We start from the raw sequence: 12,335 nt of genomic DNA, 5'->3' as shown, positions 1-12,335 counted from the left end.
CGCCAGCCAGCTCCAGAGTAAACCATAAATATTTTAAGCTTACAGGATATGTCACCTAACAAATTGTTCTAAAATATTTCACTTATGATCTGCAGAACAAAATAAATTTCATATGTCACTCGGAGTTGAAATAAGAAGTCCTGGGACACAGGACACATCTAATGTAGAGGCTCCTCAGCATGCTTATAAAGTATATTCAATTTATAGCAACTTTTTTTTTTTTCCACATAAAAGATTTTTCCTTTTACCCTGTTTTAATAAAGATCTGTGATTTGCTCACAACATAAAAGGAGCTCAGGCCCTAAGTGCAAGCCCATGCCTTAAACTATCCCATTTTTCAATTCTTTCTCTAAATTCCAACGCCAAGACCACATGTCAACACTGTCTGAAAATTAAGTTAAGGAAGATGCTCATTATCTGGTCTCCCCAAGTTTCTCTTAAATATATCCCTTTTATTTCCCATACTTTTTGTGGAAAAAAAAGTTAGCTGAGTTGTTAGTCCTCATAAATTAAGGGCCTGGAGCATCTCCCCTGTGAGGAAAGGCTGAGTGAGCTGGGGCTGTTCAGCCTGGAGAGAAGAAGACTAAGGGGGGACCTTATGAATGTTTATCAATATCTGAAGGATGGGATGCAGGGGGAATGGGCAGCCCCTTTTCAGTGTCTGTGGGGACAGGACAAGGGGCAATGGCTGCAAGTTGGAGCACAGGGAGTTCCACAGCAACATGGGGAAGAACTTTTCCCCAGTGAGGGTGAGGGAGCCCTGGGACAGGCTGCCCAGGGGGTGTGGAGTCTCCTTCTCTGGAGAGATTCCAGCCCCGTCTGGATGCCGCCCTGTGCAATATGAGCTGGGGAGCTGCTTTGGCAGGGGGGTTGGACCCCAGGAGCTCTCCAGGTCCCTTCCAGCCCCTGTGATTCTATTCTATGATTCTATTCTATTCTATAATTATAAAATGTAATCCTGAAAGCAGAACAGAAGCCTTTAGGTTATATGCATATTCAGTCCTTGGTTTTCCGGCTTCATCAAGGATCATGTCAATAAAGAATGATATAGGCAACTGGGATTTCTGTAAATACAAATTCACATGCAAAGTTATGGGCTTTAAGCTAGCTGTTACTGCTCAGGAAATAGACCATGGGATAACGACACATATTTCCAAGAACTTGCTAAGTTGGTGCTTGATATCAATCAGAAAAGCAAAATTAGGAAGGTTAAAAAATAAGCCACAGAACATATTTGTGAGTATGAACCCACAGTGTGCTTGCATCTTGACTACTGAGTACAGCTGTGGACCTCTATTTCAGAAAAGAAATAGGGAAAGGTCAGAGAATAGCAACAAGAATGATCAAAGCCATGGTGTGCTATTTTGATCTGAGGAATAATTAAATACTAATGACTTGAAAAAATTGGACTCTTCAGCCAGGAAGGGAGATGCCTGAAGGAAGAAATTACCAATTTGCATAAAATGAGATGTCACATGAAGACAAAAGTTTATTTGGATTTAAGTGGCAAACTGAGCAAGTTCATGAATGAGAATGACCATGGAAGGGTTCCAAATTCGTAGAAACTCCATTTAGGTCCGGAAGTCTCCAAGCTTTGAATGTTTGGAATCAGAGTGAATGAGTGGGAAACAAAATGTATGTCAGTCCACTTCATACGCTCTTCCCAAAGCATTTTATTTTGGCCATTGTTGTGATGTCTATAGCTGGGCTAGATTGACCTTTGGTCTTAAACCATTACGATTCCTTTTATATTCTAAAATTCTCACAGTCTTCTGAACAGTCTGGAGTGATCTGAATGGGATAAATCTCACGCTAACGTTTTCAGGGACAAGAATGTGTGCCTTTTTCCTAAAACTACCATTCAAAAAAGAATGGTAGTGACGTGCAAATAAAAACAGAAAAAGAAAAAAAGCCAAGTCTGTTAGGGGAAATTCAATAAAGAAGGTGGCAAAAAAAGAACATGCTATAGAATGGGAAGGAAATTTGATGAAAGAGTTTATAGCTGGTCTGCTAATTTAATGAAGTGCACAGCAATCTCCTCAACAATCAAATGCCATATTTGTATCATTAATGACTGCACTCTATTCTATTAAAAGAGATGGAATTAGCTGCTCAGATAAAATGTGGAAAAGGATGTTAGAGGCACCTGACACAGAGGGCAACTTAGTACTGTTACCTTTTTTCCCAGAAATCAGAAAGCAGTATGCCCTAATGCATACAAGTAATCCTAAAGCCAGCAATCACATCTGCCTGCTCATTGTTTAACAGGGAACAGAAGGTACTGATGCAGTGCACTGATGGTACCGATAAGAGGAGGAAACACCAATTGTACTGACTGAAGTAGTATTAATGGTATTTCACTTAGCGGTCTCTTCCATTGAGTGAATGCTATTAATCTTTCTGGTTTTAAAATAGAGATTATTTACTTTGAAAAGGGGTGTTCTATGTTTTCACAGAGAGTGGTAAAACAAATTACTCATTTTCCATGACTTCATACACACACTTTGATGTTTAAACTGCATGTGAACAGTTAATCCTCCTATATCGATGTATTCTTGATGACAGACAGTTTCACATTGTCTCAAGGGACAGATCTAAATCAAAATCAGGTACAGATTTTTAGTCTCAAAGCTGCAATACTAAATGCAAATAAAGCAGGATTGTATATCGTCCTCCTAAAGTTTGCCTTTCTAGTCAGTACATTGAAAACACATAAACACAAACCAGAAACCAAACTTCACTGACTTTTCAGGACAGTGCTCCTTTCTTTTCTGGGGTAGGTAAAAACAAATGGCTATCTGTGTATCACATAGGTAGTTTAGAAAATTAGAGCTGACTTAAAGTACCAGTTAGCTAATCCCCAAAGAACACCCATAAGAAGATTAAATGCAACTGTAATTCTACCTGACCGCAACGCATGTCAGCAGGCAGTGACTCCCAATTCAGATGAAAGATGGAATGTTAAAGGTGACCTATGATGACCTATTTTTAAATGGCCTTAGCATGGAGAATTCTTAAATAGCAAGAATAGGATGCACCCAGGCTGTATAAAAGGACCTTTTGCTTTCCTGGTTCCCATCTGTAAGACTATGAATTGCCAGCTTCTATCTCCAGTGCCAGACTGATACACAATGTGCTATTTTATTCAAGGTGGGGTTGTATTTAAGAGATCTGTTCTCTGTTGACTTTCATACTCCAGGATAACTCCGTGATAGCTGGGACATTCTGTGACATGGTGCATCATATGTGAAGGGAGAACTCAGAGAAAACAAAAAACTATTTTCTATCCTTATATTTCATGTCTACTGTTACTCCAGTTACACTGCTGCCTCGATGACTTCACCTCATCAGGAAATCAACTCACCTTTACAAAGATAGGCAACACATACACATTTACTGTGTTACAAAATGTGCAATTTTGATTGGCTTTTTTTTTCTATGCATTGTTTCACTGAGGTTTTAACTGGTTAGGTTTTTTTAAAAGCAAAAACTGCTAATGTAAAACAAAAGATCCTTCTTAACAAAGAGCATTGCAAATGTCAAACTAGCAGAGCTTTTAATTTCGACTCCAGATGGGTTTGCATGGGGTGGACCACATTTTAATTAAGAAAGCTTCATGGGTACTTCCTTTCCTGTTTGTAATGACATGGACCATCGGTTCTCTCATTCAGGAGCACATCACATCCCTGTGGTAACTACGGGAATTGTTTACATGGAAAAAGACTAGGAAAGTATTTCATGAAGTTTTAGTTGCTTTATGCATACTAGCAGATGGAAGTATGGAGGAGACAGAGCAGTCTTTTGGCAAGCCAGCTCTCTGTGAATCATCAGCTAGTGTTTCAAGTCCTACTGGTGGTCCACTGGTGATCCAGTTCTTGAGAATCTATTCTTTATCCTTTACCAAGATTCAGATCAAAGACATCTAGACATAAATAATGGAAATCAGAAGACAAAGACAAGAGGCAAAGCATGTAAAGTAAAGCAATGTGGGCACACATTCTTCAAAGGTATGAAGAGTGTCTTGTCATTCATTCAATCATTAATGCTATCTTCAGTTTTCTGGAGCTTTGCAGACTAAAAATCCTTACATGCAATTTACAGTAATGTTTTGTATCCCAACAGTATTTCATCAAACCTTACAGAAAGCATTACAAAAATGCAGTTAATACAGCCTTCATGAGAAAGAAGGAATATCATTCAGTTTTACAGCAGAGAAAAACTGAAATACAAAGAGAAGTGATTTAACCAAGGATTCACAGCAAATCAAAGTAGGAAAAAACCTCCAGGGATTTGGCCTACAGATTTCCCCATCTTTTTTAATGAAAAGATACACAAAAACGAGAGGAAAAAAAGTCTCTGGTAGCATTGGTAGATATAACTCATGTCTGTGTTCCTAAAATTACAATTTGATCAAATATATAACATTTAAATCTAAAACAAATTATCAGCAGCACATCAGAAACATTTTAGTCAACAGTCTGCTGTCAAACAAAATTTTATCTTGTTTTGTAATGTATAAAGCCAACCTGAAAAAGTAGATGCTACACAACACACAACCAGGTATGACTTAGCCTTGGAAATATTCAAAAGCCATCACAATGTGGTCGTGGGCAACTGGCTCTGGGTGACCCTGCTTGAGCAAGGGGGTTGGACCAGATGACATGTAGAGGTCCCTTCCAACCTCAACCATTTTGTGACTTTCTAACATATTATATTACTGATATAACCACTGGAGGACCCATGAAGTTATTAGACCAAGCTGTTAGATATGCACCATGATTATTTACCCATAAATAAATGTAAAACACTCCAACCAAACAAAAAGCAGTATAATAAACTTTACAGGGTTACATATGTTTTGTAACCTGCCTCCTACAAGGCAATTTAGCAATAAATTCCTATGCTCTTACTTTAGCAAGTCTTTAGCAAATATGCAACAAGATATTCTTGATTATGCTTACCTTTCCAATTTAGTATTCAAAGTCTCAATGAAAATGTTATCAATAATTGTATTTTATTTCTTACATAAATTTAGTAATTAAGTTTTATAAAACAAAAAGGAATATTTTAAAGAGAGAGTAATTTAAAAAATAATGCCATATATAGCACTTTTTTGAAGAAAGGGGGATTAGACAGGTGAGATTAGAAATACACATATGTTTAGTTTGTGGACATTGTGTAAGTACACAGCCTTAAATGAAATCCATAAATTAAAAAAGTTGTGCAGAATCTTATAAATCTATCTATTTCAGCATTTTAATTCTCACTATAAATCCCAGAATTAGCCAGAAGGTGAGAATTAGGTATGAATGGGAGAGTTTTTTAAAAAAACCAACCAAAACCACAACATGCTCTCAACAGTAAAATTAATTTCTACAGGAAAAAGAAATCAAAATACTGGTGGAAAAAACTACAGGAGATTCATTAGTTAAAACCTCAAAGTATAAAAAAAGCACCAAATACAACGTGCCTTTGAATAAGATGGATGGATAAGTAGCAGGGTGTTCAACAAGAGCAATAGATACATATGGGGAGATGATATCAAGGCAGAGACGAGGAGGAAGGTGAGCATCAGGAGGAAAGAAACAGCTGGCTGCAAGCACTGTCAGACAGCAGATGCTCTCCAGTGGGAACGAGCAGAGGAAAAACTCAGAGAACCTTAAGAAAGTTCACCCCCAGTGAAGGGCAGCGAAAGACTGGCTTGCTGATGAAAGGAAAGGAAAGGGCGAGGCAAGCAGGCCAGAGGATCTCAGACTGCTCCTCTCCCAGCCGCCTTGAGAAGATCAAAGAATGGCTGTGCTCTGGGAGGGCCAGAAGGCCTTTGATGTAATGGTAGTTTTGGCAAGACACTACAGAAGCAAACCAATGGGAGAAGAAAGTATTAACTCTTAGATTGAAGAATTCCTTCGCATTCAATCATACTTAGTATGATAATAATGAAATAATCTGACGAGCTAACATCAAGATTTAATTATTGATGGAAGGCACATTGGGAGAGCAGCCTAAAGTGGATGGTGTCAGGCAGACACATCATCGCTCTGTGAAGTCCATTCGTCACTGTCACCCTTCCAATCCTTCTTTTAAAATGGGTGATAAATCAGAAAACTGTTGCAAATTTGAGCCCGCTACAGTAGAAGAATCTAATGGCTTTTACACTGCTGAGTGTGTGCAGACAGAGATTTGTTTTGTTGATATTCAAAACCTCACTCCCATGAACATAAAATATGAGTTACCAAAAACCCCACATAAATGTTCACACTGGAAAGGAAATTCACATTAAATAACGATTTTGCAGGATACTTACAGCATTACTGGAGTGAACCTAGATTTATGACATTGTAAGAAGAAGTTGAATCATGTCCAGAAAAGTCTGATCCAAGTATTCTAAGCAAGTGGTAACCTCACTTCTGGGTTCTCTACTGAAAGCAGCAAGCCTCCTTACTGATGAAAGGATACTGAATACATATGTCCACTGGAATAGTTTCAGGGCATGGTTGATTTCAAATTAAATTTCCCTGTCTGTTATGTCAGACTTGTACTACTAAGGCAGAGGGATATGACTTGCAGCTTATGCTCACCAAAAACATGATGTAGTTTACAAAACCCCACAAGAGTCACAAGCCCAGCACAGGAGCAGCACACACCTACAAAACGTACCCTGAGCTCTTCATGAGAATTAGATACACTGCCCACTACAACTAAATGTGAAAATACAAGACAGACTTTTTCCTCAAGTAATTTACCTTTCTCTGTAAGAAATACAGAGCCAAATCCTGCATGTAAAAACTATGCTACCCTGAAGGATAAACTAAATCACCTTATTCAAAGACAAATCGCATCGATTCTGGCGAACTACTTAATCGATTGATTACTAAAGTAATCAGGAAAATTACTTGTTAACAGCTATGTAACAATTACATTCACTTTATTAAACAGTATTAAAGAAAAAAAGACAAGTGTCAAACAAAACACAATCTCTAAATACTCAAGACCTAACTTCTGCTTGTACTTGTTACTCCCCTGACACTTTTCATGAGCCAAAGGATTATTCCAGAATACACTTTGGCTCTTCAGCTCCTTTCATATCCACTAGTGAGTGAAGTACCCCTGTTCTTCCTTCTTACCTTCCAGCTTCTGCTCCTCTCCTGTGCACCCTTGCTGGAGCAAAAGGTGGTGAACTAGAACTGATCTGACTGAAGGAAAAGAGCCAAAAAATCCAAAAGATTCCTGCAATGGATTTTTTTCTCCAGCGCCCCTTTTTGTACCTTGCCTCCTGTGAATCTCATGAACTGCCACATTTCTGCCAAAATTCTCCCAAGAAAAATGCTTCTTCTACACAACTTAAACAGTTTTTTCTCTAAGGATTCTGTTTGAATTTGAATTTAATACCTTAAATTCCTCCATTCCGTGTCCCTAAATCAAATCATAAAATATGTGAGTGGTGGTACTTCTTTGGTGTCGTGCTCTGAGTGCTCAAATAACTGATAAGAAAATGATACAAATATATGAGTACCAGAATTATTATGTACTCATAAACAGAACATAGTTATACAGCTATGTACACACTATAAAGGTAAGGATTCTTAAGGATCACTTATACGACTGGCTTTACTCATTCTTTTGCTCAAAGGCCTTTCTATCACAGCTCATCCTGACACATCCAGACTGTGTAAGTATTACTCTATGGGTATTTTTTGTATTTTCAGACCATGGAAGTTGGGGTGTGGGGTAGGAGAGACAAAGAGCACTATCATCCTCAGAACTGAGACAGAGATATGAAGGTGACAACCGCCTATTATTTAGACACATCCACTATCAGCTGTCTAACATGCAGCTTCTGAGTTTACTTAGCAATATATACACAGCTGGAGCTCCCACTGGACTTTGCTGTTACTAAAACATTGCACTTCTGAAAATCAGGCCTCGACACTCACAAAGTCAGATACCCAGAAACCGAGGAACACAAAATAATTAAGAGAGTCAGTGACAAATTTAGTTCCAAGTGATTTAACTGGTATCGTACAGGAACTTTATGGCAAAAGTAAAACGACTGCCTTGGGAGTGTTCCAGAGCCCTAGTGGTGTCCATAATGTTGTCTGAAATCTCAGGGTTTAACAATATACATCTTCCAATGTTAGCAATAATAAAAGCAGTGATTGTTTCAATCTCTAGGATTTAGCACCACAAATTTGCACTCAGGAGTTACCTCTCAACTTGCATTAAGAAAGAAAATTGTCTTTTACTGATGATAACAACCCTCTTCCTCTTCTGTCTGAAGAGTAATTTACAAATCTCCCTTCGTAAAGCAGAAGAGATTGAAAGTATAAAAAGCAGGAAGGCTCCAGAAAAAAAAAAAGAGAAACAAACATTGTCACAAAATATGGATTGAATTTGCACGATGTTGTGGTATTTGCAAGTAATTACCCTCTGCCTGTGTCAAAATGTCTTGGGGAGCAGAAAGGACAAAGCATTTGCAGGCAGTTTAACTCATGGTTCATGAGAAATGGATGGCAGCGGATACATGCCTGACTGGTTGTCATGTAAGCAAACCATGAGTAAGAGATGCTCCTAAACAGAACTAATATCCTGGCAACACTTCATACTCAGGCAGCACTACATGATGTGCCAGGACACTGAATTTGTGCATTACAACCCAACTCCCACAAGGCAGGAGTTCCAACACTGCACTCTGATTTAAAAAGGGCCTTTTATGTGTGAATGCAAGCTTTTTTAATGCACTGAATATATTTTAAATATTTTTTGAAACAGAAGCTTTTTCGGAGTTTCACAGACAATCAAGATAAAATGATAATTCACACAAGCAAATTTAACACTAAGTCTGCAAATATAAACTTTTTAACTCAGTACTGGTTTCTTTAGAATTTTTCTGGATTCCCAGTGAAAATAAACTACAGACTATTGGGTTGATGTCTTATTGCACACCTGTCCCTGGAAAAGTTTAAGGCCATGTTGGATGGGGCTTTGGGCAACCTGGTCTAGTGGAGGGTGTCCCTGCCCATGGCAGGGGGGTTGGAACTAGATGATCTTTGAGTTCTCTTCCAATCCATATGATACTGTGATTCTATGATTCCTATGTATGAGGAAAGAAACATGATTCAGAAATGCTCAGTTCCATCCCTGCTATTCCATCTGATTGACATCTGGATAATCCAGCTGCATTCATGGCATGGAAATGGCATGAAGCCTTTTGTCCTTCAAACTTAGTATTTTATTAAACGAGATTAATTAACCTCTAAAACAGTATTCCTTTATGATTTCAGTTGCAATGTTGATATGGGCAGATGAACTGATTCTGTCTGCTCCTCCCAGCATAAACATGTAAAAGCCCATGTAACAGTCACTGAAATCATTAGCTCACATGGACCTCGAAGTGTTAGTAGTAGCAAAATTAAATCCATTGTATGGCTCAAATCTACGATGCTTCTCTTCCCAGGGATGGGATGAGGATTGAACTGTACAGAAAAACTGCAACATTACACTATATTTCACACAACCTGTGCTCAAATCATGTAGTAAAAACCTGCACAAAAAAGGTGCAATGTAAACTAAACACATCTTCTCTTAAAAGTAAAATGAGAGATAAAACTGGAGAACTGCAATAGTTATTAGCAATGTCATTGTGATTGGTGTGGAAATTAATTTAAGAAACTTACCACTTCTATGGCCATAATACGTTCCTAAAAATAAAGTACAACATACCATTAGAAAGTAAAGGATATAAATGAAACTCAAGTTGAACAATGGTGAAGGGGATTCATTTTGGTTTTTTGCTAGTCACGTGTGTGGTATTTTGTAAAAATCTCACTGAACAGGAACTGCTGTGCTTACTTGGACCTCTGCCCTATTTATCATGCTATCTCACTTAGAAGTTTAATCCAAAGAAATTAAACTCCCCAGAAAAATTACTCCATGGCATACTTTTTTGAAATAGTACTACTGGATTTCCAATAGTGTTCATTTTACCCTTGTGTATCCCCAAATTTGATTTCTTTTTCTGAACATCCATGACTGTAAATCTAGCCTGTTTTTGAGTACGTGTCACTTTAGCATCTGGTTTAGTTTTCTTTTAGGCATTTCCTTAGAAAACTAAAAAGTAAATTCCATATCATTATTCTGTTATCCCAAAATAGCTCTGAAGAATGTTTTATTAATAACAAGATGACGTTAGTCAAACTTTAATGTCAGACAAAGATAAAATGCAAATAAAATAAGCTTCTGTCTGTTTTAATCCAGCACAAAATATAGTGAACCCAGAATTTACAAGTTTACTGTATATCTTTTGACGTTCAGTTTCCATTTAAAAGTATGTTTAAGAAAGATATTAAGCTACTAAAATCAAGATCATGTACTCTGGCTCTGTGTCCTGCCTAGGTATGATATTGTAAGTAATCTGAGAAAACACACATTTAAGTGTTCAAGTAAGCCCACATTTACAGTCTCTGACCATTAAGACATTACAGGAACCCTTATCTTGCTCAAATACCTTTTTTATAGTATGGGAGAAGATTTTTTTCTCCTTCCTGGTAAATCAGGCTAAGAATCCTTATACATTTTCCTGCTCTGCCCCTCCTTAACAGGTAAAAATTACTGTAATAATCTGGATTTACTCCTGCAGCATCCAAAGCCAGTTAGACAAGTCTGAACTGACTTCACTATTTTGGGAGCAACAGGTACACCAAAAATTTCTTAGACCAATGGAAGAATTTGTCAGCCAGAAGCAGTTCTTGCCATTTGCAAGAATGTGAAAGTATTTTTTGTTTTTTTAAGGCTAGGTGGAAGTGAGTTACAAAGACTCTTCTGGAGTTACTACTGTCTTGAAAAGTCAGCCACTTACAATAGTTATACATTTTACAGTTGCAAAACATAGGCAGAAAGTGAAAAATATTCTGTAGGAAAAGTAACTTCAATAAGTAAGGCTGAGAAAAAAAATTAAAAAAGCATCTGGAAAAGAATAATTGTTTTTGAAGATGTAGAAAAAATCCAAGCATGACTGTTCAGGAAAGCATGTACAAGGAAATATCTAAAGGGAAAACAAGAATGCACACAGAAATGAGTTTGATGGAAATCTAGCACACTATCAAAATACAGCTGCTTAAAAAAAGAAAAGCTAACGTTGCCAATTGTGGATGCCACTAAACCGGCTGATGTTGGAACTGCAGACACAGTGGTTCAAAACTCCTTGTGCATGAACCAATGAGAAATAATAAACAACAAAAAAAAAGAGACACAAAACCGTAAAGTTTCCAAAAAAAAAAATAATCACAAAAACCCAACAAAAATCCCAAAAGAATCAACATGGATGATGATCTTATCCCTAAGAGTTGGGAATCAAAAGACTCAGACAGATGTCTCAGATTTCCTTTAGATTATTTTCACCGAAGTTTTAGCTGCTTATACATAAAACTATGAGTACATCAGGTTCTAGAGTATGTAACTTTGACTGGTCTGTTAAGAAAGGTTTGCTTGGTGCTCACCACAAGGAATGGTAGTTGGGCATTCGAACTACAGCGCTGCCTGGTGTATTAGATACTAAAGTCTTTATTCTTTCTTGGAAGCAGGTCTGAGATACAGATTGAGTATTTCAGCACGTTAGAACAAAGTTATGAAACCAAATATTATGCACAAAACTCAAAAATACTGGAGACAATTGTTCCTGCACAAAATCACAGTGCCTGTTACAAACACTTATGATTATTTAGAGTTTCTGAAAAAAAAAACCCAAACTCATTTCCATTAAAAACAAATGTTATTTACAGATCTCATAAATTTGTAATGATGGTGAAAAGCAATTCAGATATAAATTCCTCCAGTTAAAATGGATTACTGTGGGGAATTACTTAGTAGGATGATTCCAATGGTAGAATAAATAGTGTTCAAAAGGACTCGTATCTAGCATGAACTAACTGCCAAATTCTAAAAATTTAATAAACTCTTACAATCTCAGTATATGATTTTCTGAAGACTAGCAGGCAATGTATCAGAAAATTTACCATGGATAATTTATACATTATCAATATATTCATATTTTAAAATTAAGATTCTGTTGGGGGTTTTCATGATTTATATTAGCATGTCACTAACTCAAAGCAAATGAAAACATCTTGTTTTCCCAGCGAACACACAGTTGAATGTTGCAATTATTGTGCACAGCACATCATTTGCATGAATGCAATCTTTTGTACCATGGGACAGTTTTCACAAAAGGGAAAGTGGAAACCTTATAATTGGAGCCTTTTCTCTTCCAATGAAGTGATGAAAGAAGCGAGGTTATACTCTTGGAGCGGCTATCAGAGAGAATGTAGAAAGTGATCTAG

The 12,335-nt window shown here is 37.3% G+C and overlaps 1 protein-coding gene across 1 annotated transcript in view; it reads right to left on the bottom strand.

Annotated features, from left to right (window-relative positions):
* The window catches only part of CEP128 (centrosomal protein 128), a gene marked incomplete at both ends in the record, with an annotated part of 96,235 nt that overhangs the window by 13,906 nt on the left and 69,994 nt on the right, over positions 1-12,335 (bottom strand). The window contains one exon of the mRNA XM_084263890.1: positions 9,675-9,698. Coding sequence (XP_084120016.1) covers positions 9,675-9,698 — 24 coding nt within the window. The remainder of the gene's footprint in view (positions 1-9,674; positions 9,699-12,335) is intronic.

The sequence above is a fragment of the Gallinula chloropus genome (assembly GCF_964237585.1).
Source record: "Gallinula chloropus genome assembly, chromosome: 4".
NCBI classification, from domain to species: domain Eukaryota; kingdom Metazoa; phylum Chordata; class Aves; order Gruiformes; family Rallidae; genus Gallinula; species Gallinula chloropus.
The sequence above is the reverse complement of the archived record's forward strand: the minus strand, read 5'-3'. Positions and strand labels throughout refer to the sequence as shown.